Source organism: Macrobrachium rosenbergii, chromosome 56, assembly GCF_040412425.1.
Source record: "Macrobrachium rosenbergii isolate ZJJX-2024 chromosome 56, ASM4041242v1, whole genome shotgun sequence".
NCBI classification, from domain to species: Eukaryota; Metazoa; Arthropoda; class Malacostraca; order Decapoda; family Palaemonidae; genus Macrobrachium; species Macrobrachium rosenbergii.
Genome location: NC_089796.1, coordinates 51,253,356 through 51,276,619, shown reverse-complemented (window position 1 = coordinate 51,276,619; position 23,264 = coordinate 51,253,356). Strand labels below are relative to the sequence as shown.

At 39.9% G+C, this 23,264-nt stretch overlaps 1 protein-coding gene across 31 annotated transcripts in view; it reads left to right on the top strand.

Annotated features, from left to right (window-relative positions):
- LOC136836319 (regulator of G-protein signaling 9) overlaps positions 1 to 23,264 on the top strand; it is a 1,320,722-nt gene that overhangs the window by 1,077,700 nt on the left and 219,758 nt on the right. For 15 of the 31 annotated variants that reach the window (XM_067100467.1, XM_067100472.1, XM_067100459.1 and 12 more), the window contains 3 exons: positions 6,149 to 6,222; positions 7,366 to 7,495; positions 8,306 to 8,527. In XM_067100467.1, coding sequence (XP_066956568.1) covers positions 6,149 to 6,222; positions 7,366 to 7,495; positions 8,306 to 8,527 — 426 coding nt within the window. Of the gene's footprint in view, positions 1 to 6,148; positions 6,223 to 7,365; positions 7,496 to 8,305; positions 8,528 to 9,261; positions 9,346 to 23,264 lie in introns of all 31 variants that reach the window. The other 16 variants (XM_067100454.1, XM_067100448.1, XM_067100453.1 and 13 more) reach the window with 3 other exon arrangements.

Sequence of the window (23,264 nt, the reverse complement as noted above, 5' to 3'; positions counted from 1 at the left end):
GTTTTTATTTCCATCTCTAACGTCTGAATTGATATACTGCAGAGTCTCCTGTGAAATATATGGAAATACTTATATGAAAATTGGGATTTTTTTTATACCTCTAATGACTGATTTGTATATAGCAAAATCTACTGTGAAATATAATATCGAAATAGAAATATGAAAATTATGGTTTTTATTTCCATCTCTAACGACAGATTTGCCATGTTACAAAATCTCGTGTGAAATTTAATATCGAAAAAGAAATATGAAAATTGTGGTTTTTATTTCCATCAGTAACGACAGATTTGCCACATTGCAAAATCTACTGTGAAATCTAATATCGAAATAGAAATATGAAAATAGTGGTTTTTATTTCCATCTCTAACGACTGATTTGCTATGTTGTAAAATCTAATTAACAATAATAAAACAAATATATTTCATTGCTCACAATGAAAACAATAATGTTATAAATAAAATGTACGTAAAAATGTTAGTATACACAAGGTAAGAGAGGGATAGAGAAAGAGATAGAGGTAGGAACGAAAGTGAAACATATTTATGCAGTCCTCACCAACCCTGTCAATATTTTCCACTGAGAAAGTAACGAAGATTTTAGTATTTTAGGAGAGTGCCGAGGTTATCTATCAATGGCACCTTCCTCTCCTTCAGTACCCTCTTCTTCAGATGATTCTTCAAGATCACCAGCTTCTTCACTGTTGAGTGTCCCTCAAGTGATGGGCATTGTCAAGTGGGGCAATGTTCAGGACAAGATCCTGGAGATCAGGTATTTTCTCAGGTAACATGGGCATACGGGACTTGTGTGAGTACTTCTTTCTCCCCGTCATAGGATGCACTTGATGCAAGTCACAAATGCGTGCCATGTCAAAAGTGGCCTTGACGACATAGTCCTCAGCATAACTTATGCTATATATAAGAATTCTGTCATCCATTTAGCTGACATCTTTTGGTGTGTGTTTTGTTACGTAGGACTGGAGTGCCTCAAAGTTAAGAAAGAGTCCTTGCATGATTATTGCACACCATGAACCTCCCTCCGTAGCCTCACTTCAACATTGTCAAAGTGCCAGCCACATGGCATGTAAGAATACCCCACTAGGAAGTGATGCTCTATCCTAAAGAATAGTTACTGTGCAGGAACCCCAGGATTACATTGATATTTTCGTTGTGCCATACGATACAAGCCCACCGGGGCCATTGACCCGAAATTCAAGTTTCCAAAGAATATGGTGTTCATTAGGAAGAAGTAAGAGGAAGTAAAAGGAAATACAGAAAGAAGAGATAACACTTATTTAAAAAGAAAAAATAAATTAATAAATAGATATGTGGATAAAAATTTATCAAATTACAAGAATAGTATTGGGATAGTAATGCACTGCATTTTCGCTTGAACTTCTGAAATTCCAATTGCACGACATTCTCTGGGACGCTGTTCCACAGTCCAACGGTGTGAGGAATAAAGGCCCTCTGGAACTGAGAAGTTCGACAGCTAACCACATTTACAGCATATTGGTGCAAATATGGCTGCTCTCGGAAGGAAAAGGGGATCAGGGATCAATTGTGAATGTGAAAGATCTCTTGAAATACAATTTATGAAAAAGTGAAAAACAAGAGACCATCCATCGATGGGCCAAGTCATAAAGGAAGTATAAATGACCTAAAACAAGTTGGATTGCTTTTATCACTGTTATAAATACGAGGCCTTACGAACAATACTTATATGCAGCATTTGCTGAAACTGTCATTAGATGTTTCTCAAAAGTTATATGTGAGTCAAAAATTACACCGAGAAGAGTTAAAGCTTCAGACTCATCCAGCAAAGTTCCATCCACCTAAAGGGGAGGATGGGGTGGGAAATCTGTACGAGACCTGCTAATCAATAGTGTTTTCGTTTTACTGGAGTTCAGCCTTTTACCCCACCGACTACACCATTCCCCGAACTGGTCCATGTCCCATCTGAGGCTGAGGGCATCTATCATTTCTCATACGTGGAGACTTTACTAAACCCACAAGTGTTGCATCGTCGGAATACTGAACATTCTAGTTTTCCAGGCCAACAACCATATCACTTTATACAATAAAAATAACAGTGGACCAAGAACCCTGCCCTGTGGAACTCCAGACTCAATGGGTCTTGGTTCACTAAAGATCCCATCCACACCAACTTGCTGCTGCCTACCTGTAAGGAAATCTTGAAGTAATCTTAAAACTTATCCACCCACTACAAGATTCTGTGATTTACTAAATCGAAAGCAGCACTAAAATCTATTTGAATTACTCTGCAATCAAAACCCTTTTCAAGATTCCCTTGCAAATGGCATGTCAAGTCTAAAAGAGCATCGCAGGTACCTAACTGCTTCCTGTATGCATATTGACTATCGGCTAACAATCCTTTAGATTCTATATACTTATATAGTGGCTTAAAAATAGGTTTTTAAGCAACTTTGGAGAGCACAGGGGAGAATAGAGATTGACCTGCAGTTACTGCAGTCAGCAGATATACCACTCTTTGGAACAGGCACTGTATTACTAAGCTTGCGCTCATCCACAAAGATACTACGTCGACATAAAAATCTATAGAATCTAGTAATCTTGGGAGACAACACAAAACTTTTTAAAAACAAAGGGAAGAAACCATCAGAATCTCTACCCCAGCTATGAAGATTATCTTAACATCCCCGGAGTGAAATGCAAATTTTCGAAGAATAGGTTCAGGATGACAAGTATCAGGGAGAGGGACATCCTCAGCTGATTGCTTAGCTTCAAAAGCTCGATGAAGCAGTTCAGCCTTTTCCACAGGACCAGTAACCAATCTACCATCATCTTTTACTTGTGGTGGAATGGAAGAAGAGCCTGACCCAAAGCTAGATGATGCCAATTTGGTCCATCACAGATGATGCTGAGCAATTCCTTCAAATTTCCTCTTCAAGGAATTATTGTAATTTCTCTCGGCTGTATGGTAAGTTCTGTTCACAGCACGGCGAGACTCAAAAAAAATGGTGTAATTTTCACTTGAGCGGTCATATCTCCTTGCATTGAATTTGGTCTGTTTGTCATGGTAGGCTCGTCTACATGTATCATCAAACCAGTTGTCTGATAATAAGACAAGCTTCACCTGGTCGTCTTGCATATTAGCCTCAGTGTAGTGGCTGGCGCAGCTCATGATCTTAAACGACCATTGCTGGGCCATAACTTCGTCCCACACATGCATAGCATAAAACTGTGCCTGTGCACAACCCATTCGCGTATAATTCTCAACACTAGAATTTAACAGATCACGGCTGTTGCATGAATCAGCTTTGGAGGTGAGAAACCAATCTTGAAATCAATCCTAAACAAGTAAAAAATGCGCAGAAGTTTCATCAGCGAATACAGTTTTCTGTACAGCGTATAATCAAAGCCACCGACAATAGAACTATATTTTGCTGGTCTCGGTATAATGTTGTCTGAGCCGCGGCCCATGAATCTTTAACCACGGCCCGGTGGGGGCCTGTCCAATATCGTTGCCAGATGCACAATTATAGCTAACTTTAACCTTAAATAAAATAAAAACTGCTAAGGCTAGAAGGCTGCAATTTGGTATGTTTTATAACTGGAGGGTGGATGATCAACATACCAACTTGCAGCCCTCTAGCCTTAGTAGTTTTTAAGATCTGAGAGCGGACGGACAGACAGAGCCGGCAAAATAGTTTTCTTTTACAGAAAACTAAAACTTTACTGTAACAATTAAAAGTAACAACTTCAACTGGGATGGTCGTCCTTCATGAATTTGATATATATATCATCAACTTTCTAACACTAAGATTCGAACTCATGTATACATACAGTACTGTACATGTTCACGAAAGTTAGCACGGGAATAATGCGAGGTCATGTAGGGCAGCATCTCTATGTTTTCCCCAACAACCTTCATTGCTGAAGGGCTTTTCTATGCTGGTCGGACACATAAGTTTTCCCCATTGTTCGTTTTAGCAATGTTACTCGAACCTTCTTTCCCCTATCCCAAAAAACTGAACAGAACCCTCTCTTTATACTATGTGCACTTTGTCCATCATAAAAAATGTTGATGAATGCCTGGGTCCTTATGCTTTCATTTGCAGGTTTCCTACGATGTTCAGCAGGTACCAACGTCATTCATTGTTGCAGATGCAGTGTCCGGGCAGTGTAGTCTCCCAAGACACAGTGTTCCTTTGACAAGGCTTCTATGACTGGCATTGTCAACTTGTCAAACCTACGTCAGTACATGGAGGTCTTATCTTCTATGCTTCCACTAAGTTATTTGTCGCATGGCTAGCATAGCATACGCCTTTCTTTCATCGCAAGGTGTTTTCACACCATAACTCTTCCACGCGTCTGGCCAAAATTTTGTGTTCACTTTCGCTAACTGACCTTAAGTAACACCACTACCAGCCATCATTAAGAAAAAATGGGAGGACAAAGGTAACCAAAAAGCGACTTGTTCAAGCAAGGAATAGCTTATATCCGACAGCGGCAACAGGATTCAGAACGCCAATTCAGTCAAAACAGAATCTTCAGTGGCTTCCTTGCGAAAATGTAAACTTGAGCCCGAACAGGAAGAGCAACCTTCGCCACTGCCTACCCTGCTTACTACCCCCTCCCCCCCCCACCACAACGCCTCCATTCAGAATAAAATCAGACAAGCACCTCCCCAACTATGCAGCTTTTAACACTATTTTAAAACACAAAAATGCGGAAAAGTTACTTAGGTTTCTGACTGTATTAAATCACGAAGATTAAGTGAAAAGGCCACATATGACTTACCAATGGAAAGAGCAAACAATGGGAAATATTACACTACCAACAAGACCATTCTGGCTGCGGCGGCACTTGTTCATCTCAAGTTAACTGCAGTTATAGGGCATTCAGCACTAAAAGATATGTGTGTCTTGACTTTTTTAATATTTGTCATTTTTGTTTCAAAAATCACGCGTTTAAGTCACAAAAATCTCACCCATATATATATATATATATATATATATATATATATATATATATATATATATATATATATATATATATATATATATATATATATATATATATATATATATACAGTATATACAGTAGATCATAATTGATATTGCAAAGGCTAAAGTAACAAAATGTATATAAATTTGAGTAAAGGCACAAAAGTACATTTTGTTGCTGTGGTTAAAATGAACTGAATAGATAACAATAAATTAATGCAATAAAATTAAAGAAAATTAGATTAAAAAGTCAGGCTATTAAAACAAAGAAAATCATTTTTTGGAAAATACGTAAGATATTATTATAAAAATTTTTTTAAATAAAGCAACACTGTAAAATTAACAAATCTTACCCTCTAAGTCAAATTTCTAAGTGCCCAATCCATCATTTGTACTCACGCACACACGCTCATACATACATACATATATATGTATATATGTGTGTGCGTATGCGCGTGGGTTAGTTCCATAATATGAAAATGAGAAAAACTGTGGTACACAGATATATTCTAGCTGGATTATTATTATTATTATTATTATTATTATTATTATTATTATTATTATTATTATTATTATTATTATTTGTAGCACGTATTTTTTGTCGAAAAATGACGTTAGCAAAAATTATTGGATATGCGTTCGCATTTGAAGGCTTTCCGATATATAAGATGATTTATGCTTAATTTTAGTGTACTGTAGCCTAGTGTGCGTGCATGTGCATGTGTGCGTTTGGGAGGCAAAGATCATTGTGGTGCGAGGCGGAGACGCCACTGAGATGAGTTGCAACTTTTGTGCTGTGATGTGGCAGAGCGTCTGAGCTATGCTCCTCCATGTTGCTGCAGTACTTGGTAGTCGTATTTGTGTTCCTCTGTTAGTTTCTGTTCATTTGATGTTCCGCTAGATACAGTATTCCTGAATGTGATATTGAAGCATCACTGGTACTTTTGCTGATCTTACAGTTGCAACTCGAAAGCAAAGTTTGTACTTCACAATATCCATTGAAATGTTTCTTTCGCAAAATACTTGATCACTGAATACTGCCGATCTTATGACAAATCAACTGCTGTTATTATTGTTCACTTCTTGTCGGTCGTGTTCTTAACATACTTTTGTTTTAAAAACAAAAAAAGTGAACGTTTTCATATTATTTCTTTATTACAGAGTTGATATTCCAACGGAAAAGCGTGTGAGACGATGGGCAATAAACATGGAAGAACTGATTAATGACGCTTTAGGTAAGAATCTGTCCGTCGTTTCGATTTTTTTGTGATAAGTATGAGAATCATTTGTTTCCTCCTCCTGGAAAGCTAATATGACTGCTTGTATAGTTTAGCTAACTAGAACGATATACGTTCTATTATCACTGCCAATAATATAATGAATATATATATATATATATATATATATATATATATATATATATATATATATATATATATATATATATATATATATATATATATATATATATATATATATATATATATATATATATATATATATATATATATATATATTATTTATGTATGTATATGTATATATATACATACATTTTATATATGTATATATATATATATGTTTGTGTGTATGTATGTTTGTGTATGCGTGTGTTCCTTGTAGAACTTCGGATGAAGCGCCACTGGATGGGGGATAGCGCCATGCTTTCAGCGGAAAACAGTGTTTGGTAGAACCTAGTGTCAGCTCCAATGCAGTGGTCACAAAGAATGTGGAACAAACAAAGATTATGACGTACTTGATTGAAGGTATGAAAAAGTAACGGTGGAACTATTTGAGTCAAACGCTGCAGTGCTTGACCGGAAGTGGGAAAGTTAGGCGTGGCTTTTAGGAAAACTTATAGGAAATGGAAAGACTAACTTGCAAAGTAGCTGTATTGTAGGTGTGAGAGATATGAGACTGCATAGTGTTGACTGAGAGAGTAAGGTAGAGAAGAAAAAGGAAATCGTTATATCAAAAGTGGATGTCATTGTTTCAGTGCAGTAGCTTTCTCAGCTCTTCTGCCCGTGAGAACAAGTGATTGGCGCAATCCCACAAAGGAAGCAAGATAAAAAAGAAAAGACATCAGGTCTTGGTGAAGGGACAGATAGGTTTCATATGCAATCATGACTTGGATAATGCTCTGTCGATAATGAGTTGTGCGTGTTGTATGTGGGAAGAATATGAATTCGTATTTATATCCTTAGACAACAACAAGTTTCACATCAGTGTCAAGCACATTAAGGAAGTAGCGTACAAAATCATGACTTTTCTAATTGATGGGGTTTTATACTTAGTATGCAATAGGTTAATTGGCTATATGACATAACTGTACTTCAGTGACTGACACTGATTTAATGTAAGCAACTTTTATTTTGCCACAGGCAAAACGGAATTCACTGCCTACCTGAAAAAGGAGTATTGTCACGAGAACATCCGTTTCTGGCAAGCAGTCAATGATCTACGGTGGGGTCCATCTTCCTGCGTCAATGAAAAAGTTCAAAGCATTTATGAGTAAGATTTTTGTTTGTAGTTCCTGCACATCCATGTTCTTTTCGATTTCAAGAGAATTTGACAGAACTGGAAACTGATGATCATCATCTTCCCCAGATGATGAATCAGTCTTCACTTTTAAAATCCAACTCTTTTATCTTTCTCTTCCCGTCATACTTTGATATAGGAAATGGTAAAGCACTTACAGGAAAAAGATGAAAAGTAAATCTTAAATATTGCAAGTTAATTGTAAGTGAATAATCAGTTTTTAAGGTAGGTCGTTTCACTCAGGCTGCTTTGAAAAGTCTTGTAAATTCAATGTCTATACAAAAGTGCAAACTCATTTAGCAGTTTTCTCAAGGTAATGCAGTGACCATATTCATACAATAAATTAAATGCCCCTAGCCACTTCGGCGTCTGGTTGGTGTGAAAAAAGGTCCTCTGCAAAATATGTGATATACGAATTACTAGTAGATTGTTAATGTGAGCAGTAATCATATTCGGTACAACGTTAAAACTATTACTCTCGACATGCTTTGTGACATGTTATGAAGTGAGATTTGTTCATATCATTGATCTTTAGCTTGTTGATAACAATGTTTTAGTTGATAGTTTAAGACGAAAAGATTATTGTGGGTCACTCACAAACAACTCTTGATTCTCTTAGAGATTCTTTACGTCAAGAAACCGTGTTAATGAAAAAATTTGTTCTCGTTGAAGATGTTTGGCAGGAACTCTTTGCTTAGATTACCATTATTTGACCTGTGGAATTAAACAATGCTTAGAATTAAGTGACAGACCGATGATTAAATGGTATTTGGTGATTCACAGGGAATTCCTAAAGCCTGGTGCCCCTTGTGAAATTAACATAGATGGGAAGACAATGGAGCAGACGCAGAATTTATTGAAGAACCCTAGTCGGTACACATACGACCTGGCTGCAGAACATGTCTACGTTCTCCTACTCAAGAAGGATTGTTACCCTCGGTTCCTGCGGTCGGAGCAGTACAAGACCCTCCTTGCCAATGCAGTTCAACCATTCCAAAGGAAAAGGTAAAGAAGAGGGCTGGCCGGTGCCTGTGGGTCTTTCGGGAGCGTTTTTGCGTGAATGTTTGTGTGGGTGTTTTCTGTGTTTCTGTGTCAGTCATTTTGTGTTCCTTTGATTTCTTCTTCCTTTGGTTACATTGTTTGCAGATTTCGTGCTTCGTATCAGTTGTCATTAAGTATGATTATTTTCGATTCGCTAACATTCTGTTGCTTTGTTTTTATTCTTAGTTAGATTATTATTCATTGAAGTGCTCCTAGGTTCTGCGAATATCAGCTTTGTACTGGTACTTGAGATTTATTGTGGTGAACTGAATGTTGACATTTTTGCTAGTGTTCTTTACAGGCACTGTATGAAGCCCACTCACCACTTAATTGTGAAAGGTGTAAGTCTTTTTCTAGTAGTTTCCCATGAAGTTCAGAGTTCGACTTAATTCTTTTGAGTCATTTAAACCTGGTAGCTCAATTTTGAAATAGTTGATCATTCTTGTAGCCAGTTCTTTTCTTTCTCTTTCTGTTCCATGTTTGTTATTTTAGTGATGCTGCTTTAGTGCTTTATTTAAATCCCTCTCTCCAGGCGTGACTGGAGCGCACTCTGCTCTCTTCTCCACCTAATAATGGTTGTTTCAATGTTCTCTTTTTTTCTTTTCTTTCACCAACTAACTCGGCTGAATTTTTGCTGTGTGCTTGCCCTGCCCCCAACGACTTGGGCCATAACTCTCCACTTGACTCCTTGACGTCAGGCCCAACTCCATGATGGCCCGCCTCATGGCCCCTTCTTTGCTGTTGGCCTCAGGCCCAGATGGCCGGACCACCGGTTTGCAGATGTACGTGATCCTTTTGAAATCCCCACAGCCATTGATAGCAAGCTGGCAACCCCTTCTTTGCTTATATTTCCACCATAATGATAATCATTGACCTTTTGCCTGTAATAAATATCCAGTGATTCAGTACTGTATTATGTACAGTGAGTGTCCTTTCCCTTTTGATTATGCGTGGCAGTTATGCTTTTTCCACAGTAAAGTATTTGGAAGTTTCAATTAAGGCAGATTTGGTCTGCAGTACTTAGACCCCATGTAATATCCTCTTCGAACACTTTTGCTAATGAGTGTTTCTCTACTGGACACATAGTGCAGCAAACAGTTCCACAGTGGTTACCGTACATTACACTGCTCTTACTGTAGAAGTAGCTGTGTTGCCAAAACGATTAGAGACACAGTTTGTACTCCCCATGATTAATGATCGTTTATAGTACATTTCTAAACTCATTCTCATAGTTTAAACAATACGTATATAATCATTCAAACACGCAGTATGAGCTGTACAGCAAGCATCTATGAAAAAATCAGTAGTGTTTTAACTTTGTTTTCTTTTATAATCATTGGTTTTTATTATTCATGATTTTACACAGGATTGTACACAAGTAGAACCTAAACAACTTTAGTACGGTAGATTAAAAAAACATTGGCGCATGCTTCTGATCACTTGCGAGTTCTTTGCCCAATATACTGTAACTGTCACGTAGGATACTGAAGACATTTAGATCTTTTGTATTCACTGTTTGTGCGTGCGTGTTTCAACCTCTCCATTCTCTTTTGTTTCAAACCTCTTTTTGCCTTCAGAAGTAGAGTGAATGCCATATTTAAAATATTCCAGGTGTAGTTTCCAAATTGCTAACGTCCTATCTGTGCTCTTGGTTTCTGTGGTCAGAACAATAAAGTTGCTTTGCTTGTGCTTGAAATGCTTTCATTCATTGTATGCGGTAAGTCTTAGTGAATACAGTGGATCATGTAGGCATTGCTGCAGATATTATGTATTGCTCTCAGTGTGTTTGCTTACCACGAGATATTGTAATTTAAGTTTTGCTTTTTTGTATTCTTTTCGTTTTTATATACATTATTTGCTGTAAGGTATGTTAGGATTTAGTTCTTTATTTATAAGAGAACTTTGTGGTGTGAACATTTCAGATTTCCAGTGGATGAACATTGTTTTGTTGTTCACCAGAATTCATTGGGATGAACTGCAGAGACATGTACTTAACTGCACTGTCATTTGATTCAGTTAGATCTATAAATGTATTGCTCAGGCCGGACAGCTTGGAAACTGAAATCTCGGGGATAGATTTATTCAAATACAGTCTTATAAGCCATTACTTGGTGCAGAAATCTGAAAGCTTTCAGTCTGTCGTCTATGTGATCTGTATACTGTCTATACAGGATGTAGATCATTTAGCTTCAACAACATTGCAATATATGAAGCCACAAAGCTCACTGATGTGTATAGAGGTCTGTGTGAGTTGTGTGCTTTCAGAATACATGTAGAAGATGTATGTAGGTGTTATTTAGGTATCAGTGCTGGAAAAAAAGTCATATTTTATATATCTCCCTAGACAATAGCATTCCCAACGCTGCCATCGAATATGTGCTTACTTCTAAATAAACTTTTATGTGGATAGTTTACCTTCAGTATATAGTAATAATTTTGACTAGTTCCATAATTATGCAAGCATTTGGTCTCTTTGGCTTTACATTAGTTTTTTTATTTGGAGTTATTAAAGACTAAAGAGTTGTTTAATTGCATATATTGGATATTCTTAATATCCTGGGGTAAACATCCGCCCAGTTCTTTCTGATGCAATCCTTCTTCCCAAAATGATGAGGCTCCACATACAATGAAACCTTTACTCACTGTATCCAAGAGGCAGGGAAAAAGACGGTTAATTAGGTCATGAAAAAATAGTTTCAAATTCCCCGATAAAGCTTTTTTTACTCATGTTCCGACACAAATAAAGGAAAACTTGGATATGTGGATCTTATTGCGTTTTGATTTGCACGTTCTTGATAAAGAGAATATTTCCTGTGAAACTGCTTGGTTACAGCGTCAAAGATCAGCAGACGATTACTTGATACTCTTTTTATTTTAAGACCATGGATGCATTTCGGTGATTTAAGACCCTGTTTAGAACAAGGTGGTAATTAGAAATTATCCCAACATTGCCGAGTCGTGTGCAATATTTGGTGTTTACTGTATTTGGTGTTGGCAGCTTGGTTTTTACAACTGAGAGGGAAGAGGCCAGAATGGATTTTTCTTAGATTTAAAGTTATTCAGCTAATTTCTAACAAAAAGGTTCTAACTAAATTATGGAGCATACGTCTTTTTCTGTGTGAATCTGAGTGTTCTCCTGTTACAATTTATTATGAAGATCGGTTCCTTTTGTATAGAAGCATATTTAATTGTGTGACGCATACATTTTAGAGCACAATGATTTTATACATTAAGGTAATTAAGAAGAGTATCAATCTCATTCTTTAACGCTGTATCATTATCATCTGTCGCCACCTCCCACTCCATGCAATGGAAAGGGCTTCTGGGAAATTCCTCTATTCATGTCTTTCCTGCGCTCCCATTTCCTGCTCATCTCCAGCCCTCAGGCTTCTGTGCTCTTATCCTCCCACTCCATGCGATGGAAAGAGTTTCTGGAAAATTCCTCGCTTCTTGTCTTTCCTGCGCTCACATTTCCACAAACTCTAGTCGTCTCCAGCCCAAATGCTTCATGTTCTTATCCTCCCACTCCATACGATGGAAAAGGCTTCTATGAAATTCCTCTATTCATGTCTTTCCACTGCTCCCACTTCCACAAACTACTTATCTCCACCCCTCAAGCTTCTTGTTCTTATACTCCCACCCCATGCAATGGAAAGGGTTTCTGGAAATTTCCTCTATTCATGTCTTTCTTGCTCTCGCACTTCCAAAAACTCTGCTTATCTCCAGCCCTCAGGGTTCGTGTTCATAGCCTCCCACTCTATACAATGGAAAGGACCTCTAGAAAATTCGTCTATTCATGTCCTTCCTGTGCTCTCACTTCTAGAAATCTGCTAATTCTCAGCCCTCAGCCTTCTTGCTCTTATCATTCCACTCCATGCAATGGAAAGGGCTTATGCAAAATTCCTCTATTCATGTCTTTCTGCGCTTCCACTTCTACATACTCTGCTCATCTCCAGCCCTCAGGATTCTTGTTCTTATCCCCCACTCCATGTGAAAGAAAGGGCTTCTGGGAAATTCCTCTATTCATATCATTCCTGAGCTCCATTTCCACAAACTGTGTTAATCTCCAGCCATCGGACTTCATGTTCTTATCCTCCCAGTCCATGCCATAGAAAGGGCTTCTGGGAAATTCCTCTATCATGTCTTTCCTGCGCTCCCATTTCCACAAACTTAGCTCATCTCCAGCCATCAGGCTTCTTGTTCTTATCCGCCCAGTTCATGCGTGGGAAAGGGCTTATAGAAAATTCCTCTATTCATATCCTTCCTGCGCTCCCATTTCCACAAACTCTGATAATCTCCAGCCCTCATGCTTCTTGTTTATATAAGATGGAAAGGGCTTCAGCCTCTATTCACGCCTTTCCAGTGCTCCCATTTCCATCTGATAATCTCCAGCCCTCATGCTTCTTGTTTATATCCTCCCATTCCATGAGATGGAAAGGGCTTCTGTGAAATTCCTCTATTCACGCCTTTCCAGTGCTCCCATTTCCACAAACTCCACTCATCTCCAGACCTCAGGCCTCTTGTTCTTATCCTCCCACTCCATATGATGGAAGGTACTTCTGGGAAATTCGTCTATTCATGTCTTCTCTGGGTTCCTGTTTTCACAAACTCAGCTCATCTCCAGCCCTCAGGCTCCTTGTACTTATCCTCCCACCCCAAGCAATGGAAAAGGATTCTGGAAAATTCCTCTATTCATGTCTTTCCTGCACTCCCACCATTTCCGCAAACTCCTCTCATCTCCAGCCCTTACATCTCTTGTTCTTACCCTCCTATTCCATACATTGGAAACAGGTTCTGGAAAATTCTTTTATTCATGCCTTTCCTGCACTCCCAGTTCCACAAACTCTGCTCATCTCCACTCCTCAGGCTTCTTGTTTTTATCCTCCCACTCCATGTGATGGAAAGGGCTTTTAGGAAATTCCTATATTCATGTCTCTCCTGCACTCTCATTTCCACAAGCTCCGACATCTCCAGCCTTCAGTCTTCTTGTTCTTATCATCCCACTCCATATGATGGAAAGGACTTCTGGAAACTTCATTTCTGCAAACTCTTCTCATCTCCAGCCTTCAGGCTTCTTCTTCTTCTTATCCTCCCACTCCATGCAAACGAAAGGTTTGTGGAAAATTCATTTATTCATATCTTTCCTGTGCTCCCATTTCCAAAAACTCCACTCATTTCGAGCCCTCAGTCTTCTTGTTTTTATCCTCCCACTCCATGCGATGGAAAGGACTTCTGGAATATTCCTTTCTTCTTGTCTTTCCTGCGCTCACATTTCCAGAAATTCTTCTCATATCCAACTCTCAGGCTTCTTGTTCTTATCATCTCATTCCTTGCAATGGAAAGTGCTTCTGAAATGTTCATCTATTCATATACTTCCATTTTCTCAAACCCTTCTCATCTCCACCCTTCAGGACTCTTGTTCTTATCCTCCCATTCCATGTTATGGAAAAACCTTCTGAGAAATTCTTCTATTCATATCTTTTATGCTCTCCCATTTCCAAAAACTCCGCTCATCTCCAGCCCTCACGCTTCTCATTCTAATCCTCCCACTCCATGTCATGGAAAGGACTTCTTAAAAATTCCTCTATTCATGTCTTTCCTGCAATCCCTACTCACAAACTCTACTCATATCCAGCACTCAGGCTTCTTTTTCTAATCCTCATACTCCATGCGATGGAAAGGTCTTCTCAAAAATTCTTCTATTCTTTACTTTACTGCGCTCCCCTTTCCACAAACTCCGCTTATATCCAGACCTTAGTCTTCTTGTTCTTATTGTCCCACACCATGCGTTGGAAAGGGCTTCAGTGAAATTCCTCTATTCATGTTTTCCCTGCGTTACCATTTTCCACAAACTATGCTCATCTCCAGCCCTCAGGCATCTTGTTCTTATCCTCCCATTCCATGCGATGTAAAGGGCTTCTGGAAGATTCCTCTATTCATGTCTTTCCTGCACTCCCAATTCCACAAACTCTGCTCATCTCCAGCCCTCAGGCTTCTTCTTCTCATCCTCCCACTCCATGCGATGGAAAGTGCTGTGAAATTCCTCTATTCATATTTTTCCAGCCCTCCTATTTCCACAAAGTCTGCTTATCTCCAGCATTCAGGCTTCTTGCTCTTATCCTCCCACTCCACACAATGTAAAGGTCTTCTGGGAAATTCTGTTAGTCATGTCTTTCTTGTGCTTACTTTTCCACAACGTCTGCTCATCCCCAGCCATCAGGCTTCTTGTTCTTACCCTCCGACTAGAAGCGATGGAAAAGGCTTCTGTGAAATTCCGCAATGCATGTCATTACTACTCTCTCATTTCCACAAACTCTGCTCATCTCCAGCCTTTTAGGCTACTTGCTCTTATCCTCCTGTTCTTAGTGATAGAAAGGGCTTCTTTGACCTTCCTCTATTCATGTCAGTCCTTCACTCCCATTTCAACAAACTCTGCTCATCTCCAGCCTTTATGCTTCTTTGTCTTATCCTCCCGCTCCATGAAATGGAAAGGGCTTTTGGAAAATTCCTCTATTCATTTCTTTCCTGCACTCCCATATCGACAAACTCTGCTCATCTCCAGCCCTCAGGCTTCTTGTTCTTATCCTCACACTCCACACAGAGGAAATGGCTTCTGGAAAATTCCTCTATTCATGTCTTTCCCGAGTTCGCACTTCCACAAACTCCGCTCATCTCCAGCCCTTAGGCTTCTTGTTTTTATTCTCCCATTCCATACAATGGAATGCTTCTGGGAAATTCCTCTATTCATGTCTTTCCTGTTCTCCCATTTCCACAAACTCTGCTCATCCCCAGCCATCAGGCTTCTTGTCCTTATCCTCCCACTCCATGTGATGGAAAAAGCTTCTGGGAAATTCCTCTATTCATATCTTTTCTGGGTTCCTGTTTCCACAAACTCAGCTCATCTCCAGCCCTCAGGCTTCTTGTTCTTATCCTCCCACTCCATGGAATGTAAAGGCTTCTGCAAAATTCATCTATTCATGACTTTCCTGAGTTCCCATTTCCACAAACTCTGCTCATCTCCAGCCCACAGTCTTCTTGTTCTTACCATCCCACTTCATGCGATGGAAGGTGCTTCTGGGAAGATTCTATTTCATGTCTTTCCTGCGTTCCCATTTCAACAAACTCTACTCATCTCAAGCCCTCAGGCTTCTTGTTCTTATCCTCCCACTCCATGAAATGGAAAAGGATTCTGGGAAATTCCTCTATTCATATCTTTCCTGCTCTCTCATTTCCACGAACTCCACTCATCTCCAGCCCTCAGGCTTCTTTTTCTTATCCTCCCACCCAAGCAATGGAAATACTTCTTGGAAATTCCTCTATTCATGTCTTTCGTGCGCTGCCACTTCCACAAGCTCTGCTCATTTCCAACCCTCAGTCTTCTTGTTCTTATCCTATTACTACATTTAATGGAAAGGGCTTCTTTCACATTCCTCTATTCATGTCTTTCCTGCGCTCCCAGCCATGAAGCTTCTTGTTCTTATCCTTCCACTCCAGGCGTGGTAAAGGGTTTCTGAGAAGTTCCTATTGCTTTTATCCTCCCACTATATGCAATGGAAAGGGCTTCTAGAAAATTAATCTATTCATGTCTTTCCTGCACTCGCATTTCCAAAAACTCTGCTCATCTGCAGCCCTGAGGTTCCGTGTTATTATAATTCCACTCCATGCAAGGTAAAGGATTCTGAGAAATTCCCCTATTCATGTCTTTAATGGGCTCCCATATTCGAAAACTCTTCTCATTTCCATCCCTCAGACTTATTGTTCTATCTTCCCACTCCATGTGATGGAAAGGGCTTCTGGGAAATTACTCTATTCACGTCTTTCCTACTCTCTGATCTCCACAAACTCCACTCATCTCCAGCCCTCAAGCTTCTTGTTCTTATCCTCCCACTCTATGTGATGGAAAGGGTTTCAGTGAAATTCCTTTATTCATGTCTGTCCTGCACTGACATTTACACAAAGTCTGCTCATCTCCAACCCCCCGGCTTCTTTTTCTTATCGTCCCATTCAATGCAAAGGAAAGGGCTTATGGAAAATTCTACTATTCACTTCTTTCCTGCTCTCCCATTTCCACAAGCTCTGCACATATCCAGCACACAGGCTTCTTGCTCTTATCCTCACACTGCATGTGATGGAAAAGGCTTCTGGAAAATTCCTCTATTCATGTCTTTCCTGCATTCCCATTTCTACAAACTCGGCTCAACTCCACTCCAGGTGGTAGAAAGGGCTCTGGGAAATTCCTCTATTCATATCTTTCCTGCTCTCCCAGTTCCATAAACTGTGCTCATCCCATGCCCTCAGGCTTCTTATTCTCCCACTCCATGCAATGTAAAAGGCTTCTGTAAAATTGCTCCAGTCATGTCTTTCCTGTGCTCCCACTTCCAAAAACTTTACTCATCTCCAGGTGGCAGGCTTCGTGTTCTTATCCTACTACTCCATGCCATGGAAAGGACTTCTGTAAAATTACACTCTTCATATCTTTCCTGTCCTCCCAATTCCAGAAACTCTGCTCATCTCCAGTCCTCAGGGTTCTTGATCTTATCTTCACACTCCATGCAATTTAAAGGGCTTCTGGGAAATTCCTCTCTTCATATATTTCCTGAGCTCTCATTTCCACAAACTTTGCTCATCTCCAGCCCTCAGGCTTCTTGAGCTTATCCTCTCACTCCATACCATGGAAAGGGATTCTGGAAAATTCCTTTATTCATGTCTTTCCTGCGCTCGCATTTCCACTAAATCTGATCATCTCTAGCCCTTAGGCTTCTTTTTCTTATCCGCCTACTCCATGCATAGGAAAGGGCATCTAGAAAATTCTCCTATTCATGCCTTTCATGAGCTACCATTGTTCCAAAAACTCTGCTAATCTCCAGCCCTCAGGGTTCTTGTTCATTTCCTCCCACCACATGCAATGGAAAGAGCTTCTGGAAAATTCAACTATTCATGTCTTTCCTGTGCTCCTATTTCCATAAACTCTGCTCATCTCCAGGCCTCAGGCTTCTTGGTCTTATTCTCCCAGTCCATGCAATGTAAAGAGCTTCTGAAAAATTCCTCTATTCATGTCTTTCCTGTGCTCCCATTTCCAAAAACTCTGCTCACCTCCAGCCCTCAGGTAACTTATTCGTACCCTTCTACTAAATGCGATGGACAGTGCCTCTGAGAAAATCTTCTATTGATATCTTTCCTGAACTCCCAGTTCCACAAGCTCTGCTCATCTCCAGCCCTCGGACTTCTTATTCTTATCCTCCCTCTCCGTGTGATGGAAAGGGCTTATGGGAAATTACTCTAGTCATGTCCTTCCTGTGCTCCCATTTCAACAAACGTTGCTAATTTGCAGCCCTCAGGTTTCTTGTTCTTATCCTCCAACTCCATGTGATGAAAAAGGTTTCTGGGAAATTCCTCTATTCATGTCTTTCCTACGATTACATTTCAACTAACTCCACTCACCTCCAGGCCTCAGGCTTCTTGTTCTTATCCTCCCAGTCCTTACAATGGAAAGAGCATCGGTGAAATTCCGCTATTCATAATTGTCCTGCTTTCCCTTTTCCACAAACTCTTCTCATCTCCAGCCATCAGACTTCTTTATCCTATCCTCCCACTCCATATGATGGAAAGGGCTTATGTGAAATTCCTCCATTTATGTCTTTCCTGTGCTCCCATTTCCACAAACTATGCTCATCTCTAGCCCTCAGGCGCCTTGTTCTTATCCTCCCACTCCATGCAATGTAAAGGGCTTCTGGAAGATTCCTCTATTCATGTCTTTCCTGCACTCCCATTTCCACAAACTCCTCTCATCTCCAGCCCTCCGGCTTCTTGTTCTTATCCTCCCACGCCATGTAATGGAGAGTGCTTCTGGGAAATTCCTCTATTCCTGTCTTTTCTGTCCTCCCATTTCCACAAACTCTGCTCTTCTCCAGCGCTCAGGCTTCTTGTTCTTATCCTCCCAGTCCATGAAATGGAAAGTGCTTCTGTGAAATTCTTCTATTCCTATCTTTTCTGTCCTCCCATTTCCACAATCTCTGCTCATCTCCAGCGCTCAGGCTTCTTGTTCTTATCCTCCCACGCCATGTGATGGAGAGTGCTTCTGGGAAATTCCAATATTTATGTCTTTCCTCCACTCCCATTTCCACAAACATTGCTCATTTACAGCCCTCAGGCTTCTTGCACTTACCCTCACACTCCATGCAATGTAAAGTCTTCTTGGAAATCCCGTTACCCATGTCTTTCTTGTGCCCACATTTCCACAAAGTCTGCTCATCTCCAGCCCTCAGGCTTCTTGATATTACCCTCCCACTACAAGCGATGGAAAAGGCTTCTGTGAAATTCCTCCATACATGTCTTTCTGTACTCTCATTTCCACAAACTCTGCTCATCTACAATCATTAGGCTACTTGTTCTTATCCTCCCATTCCAAATGATGGAAAGGGCTTCTTTGGCATTCCTCTATTCATGTCAGTCCTGCACTCCCATTTCAATAAACTCTACTTATCTCCATCCCTCAGGCTTCTTTTTCTTATCCTCTATTCATGTCTTTCCTGCGCCCCCATTTCCACATTTCCTTTTGTTCTTATCTTTACACTCCATGCAATCAAAAGGGCTTCTGGAAAATTCCTCTATTCATGTCTTTCGTGCGTCCCCACCTCAACAAATTCCCCTCATCTCCTGCCCTCAGGCTTCTTGTTCTTATCATCACACTCGATGCAATGGAAAGGGCTTCTGGGAAATTCCTCTATTCATGTCTTTCCAGTAATCTCACTTACATAAACTCTGCTCATCTCCAACCCTCAGTCTTCATGTTCTCATCTTCCTACTCCATGTGATGGAGAGGGCTTCTAGGAAATACCTCTATTCATATATTTCTTGAGCTCCATTTCCAAATACTCTGCTCCTCTTCGACCCCCTGGCTTCTTATTCTCAAGATCCCACTCCGTGATATGGAAAGGGCTTCTGGGAAATTCTTCTATTCATGTCTTTCCTGTGCTCCCACTTCCAAAAACTATGCTCATTTCCATCCCTCAGGCTTCTTGTTTTTATCCTCCCACTCCATGCCATAGAAAGGAATTCTATGAAATTCCTCTATTCAGTTCTTTTCTGCACTCCAATTTCCACAAACTCAGCTCATCTCCAGCCCTCAGGCTTCTTGTTCTTATCCTCCCACTCCAGGCATGGGAAAGGGCTTTTGGGAAAATCCTCTATTCATTTATTTCCCTCGCTCCCATCTCCACAAACTCTGCTAATATCTAGCCCTCAGTCTTATTCATATCCACCCACTAAATGCAATGGAAAGGGCATTTGGGAAATTCCTCTATTCATGTCTTTCCTGCGCTCCATTTCCACAAACTCTGCTCATCTCCAGCTCTCAGGCTTCTTGTTCTTTTCCTCCCACTCTATGCAATAGACAGGGCTTCTGAGAAAATCCTCTTTTCAAGTCTTCCCTACACTCCCATTTCCGCAAACTCTGCTCATCCCAAGCCGTCAGGCTTGTTCTTATCCTCCCACTCCATGCGATGGAAAGTGCTTCTGGGCAATTCCTCTATTCATTCCTTTCCTAGGTTACCATTTCCACAAACTCTGCTCATCTCTAACCCTCAGGCTTCTTCTTTATTTGTGTCTTTTGGGTGCTCCCGCTTCCAAATACTCTGCCCTTCTCCAGCCATTGAAAAGGATTCTATGAGATTCCTCTATTCACATCTCTTCTGAGCTCCCATTCCTACAAACCCTGCTCATCTCCAGCCCTCAGGCTTCTTGGTCTTATCCTCTCACTCCATGTGATGTAAAGGGCTTCTGGAGGATTCCTCTATTCTTGTCTTTCCTTCAGTCCCATATCCACAAACTCTGCTGATCTCCTGCCTTTAGTCTTCTTGCTCTTATTCTCCCACTGATGGAAAATAGTTCTGGAAAATTCCTCTATTCATGTCTTTCTTGACCTACTATTTCCACAAACTCATCTCACCTCCAGAACTCAGTCTTCTTGTTCTTATCCGCCCTCTCCATGCAATGGAAAGGGCTTCTGGGAAATCCCTCTATGCATTTCTTTTCTGCACTCCCATTTCCACAAACTCTGCTCATCTCCAGCCCTCAGGCTTCCTTTTCTTATCTTCCCACTCCATGTGATGGAAAAGGCTTCTCGAAAATTCCTCTATTCATGTCTGTCCTGCAATTCTAATTCCACAAACTCTGCTCATCTCTAACCCTCAGGTTTCTTTTTCTTATCTTCCCACTCCATACAATAGAAAGGTTTTCTGGAAAATTTCTCTATTCATGTCTTTCCTGCGCTCCCATTTCCACAAACTCCACTCATCTCCAATCTTCAGTCTTCTTGTTCATATCCTCTAGCTCCATACAATGAAAAGGGCTTCTGGAAAATTTCTCTATTCATGTCTTTCTTGGGCTCCCATTTCTACAAACTCTGCTCATCTCCAGCTCTCAGGCTTTTTTTTTTATCCTCCCACTCCATGTGATTGAAAGGGCTTCTGTGAAATTTCTGTGTACATAACTTTCCTTTGTTCCCATTTCCAAATACTCCAGTCATCTCCAGCCCTCAGGTTCTTCTTCTTATCCTCCCTCTCCATGTGATGGGAAGGGTTTCTGGGAAATTCCTCTATTCATGTCTTTCCTGCGCTCCCACTTCCACAAACTCCACTCATCTCCAGCCCTTAGGCTTCTTGTTCTTATCCTCCCACTCCATGCGATATAAAGGGCTTCTAGGAAATTCCTCTATTCAAGTACTCCCTGCGCTCCAACTTCCAAAAACTCTGCTCATCTCCAGCCCTCAGGCTTCTTGTTCTTATCCCCCGACTCCATGCGTGGGAAATTGCTTCTGGAAAATTCCTCTGTTCATGTCATTCCTGTGCACTCACTTTCAAAAGCTCCACTCCTCTCCAGGCCTCCGTCTTCTTTTTCTTATCCGAGTAGTCGAAGTCATCGCATTTTTCTTTTGCCCAGAGGAGCCCTGCTTGCACTACCACATACTGTTCTCCCTGATGTAGTGCAAAGGAAACTTCCAGAACTTCGTAGTTATCTCATTTAATTTGGAGCTTCTGTGATCTCCCTTATGGTATTCATTTCTCATTCTATCTGGTCATCTGACTCCAAATATTCCTGTCAACGTTTTATTCTGAAGTTGACAAATCGCTTTGCCAAGATGCGTGTCCATATAGCAATACAGGCCATTCTAGACAAATATATCATCTTAATTCTACATGTAGTTTCAGGTCATTCGATCTCCACTTGTTCATCCTTCCCAATGTTTGATTTCCCGATTTTAGTCGTTCACTATATTCGTATAGGGATATCATTTTTCCTAAATACATAAAAGAATCAACCTCATTAAACTCTCTCTTAATTTAGTGTTAATTTTTCTCTTTTTGCAAATTCTGTCTTCATATTTCAGCTTTCCTTGTTCTTAACATAGCCTTATCTCTTTAGATATATGGCGCATTCTACGAAATAAGATTTCTAAATATTATAAGCTTTTCTGATCAAGACAGTATCATCTGGGTACTATAATTCTGTAAACGCCCCATCATTACTCCCATCCAAACCTTCTCTTCCATCTCCAGCCACTTCTTTTAGTTAAAAAATTGTTGAAGATAGCAAACACAACAGGTAAACATCACACTTCCTTAAGCATGCAGTGAACAGCTGTTCACTGCATATTCACCGGACCATTTCCTTGTAGATGATTCCTTGACACCTACAAAATTTCTCATCCAAATGTCAGCGGCCGTGTAATACATAATTCCATGTCTTTCTGCAAATTCAAAGCTGCCCACACATTAGGTCACAACCCAGTTAACAGTTCTGCGTCCCACTTATACTTTATTTATGCTTTTTTATAGTTTTCAGCGTAGCTTATTAATTGCATATTTAAATATTCAGGTCCTGTATATTTTTTTTACAGTAAAACTATATCCTATCAAACAATACTTCCTAAAATGGTAATCAGGTGTCAATAACGGTAGTAAATCCTGTAAATAGATTTGGTGTCTCAATGTAGGCAGATGTGACTAACCAACATACGGTAGGTGGATTCAGTGCCAATGGCATCATGATGCTACAGAGACTCAGCTGTCAGTTAAAATATTTTTTGTATACTATTATACCCGTGCCATAAAAGATGACAGCAATATGCTTTGCTACACAGTGGTGGGAATAATAACGAAATGTTCTTTGCGGTGTTATATAGTTTCCCATGGAGTGAAAATATGTATTACTCATTCACTAAATTTTTGGCAAATAAATTTTAACAACAGACTATAGAATTTTTTTTTTTTTTTGGTAACTTTAAAGTTGTCATTTTATTTTTGTTTTCTACTTTCTGTTTTTGTATATTGTTAGTAGTATAATTTATTATACTAATAGCATAGTTTAGTAAATTACACGAGCAGCTTATACTTCCAAAATGAGGCTATAGTCAATACTAAGAACACCTCATTGAATCTGGAATCCATCATTGGTGCAACGCCTATAAAACTGACTCTCATAAGCTTGACACCATCCAGTAAGATGTCTGACTGGAAGTGACTCTTGGTGGAGGTGACTCATAATTGATGTTGTTACTGGTGATACTTTCCTGACTTTCAAGCAAAAACATGCTGTCAAGAAGAGCAGGGAATGTTAGACCATTGTTTAAGAGTAATAAGGGACAAATTCCCTAAATTATTATTATCAGAAGTTTGCAAACAAGATTACCCAGGTTCCTTAA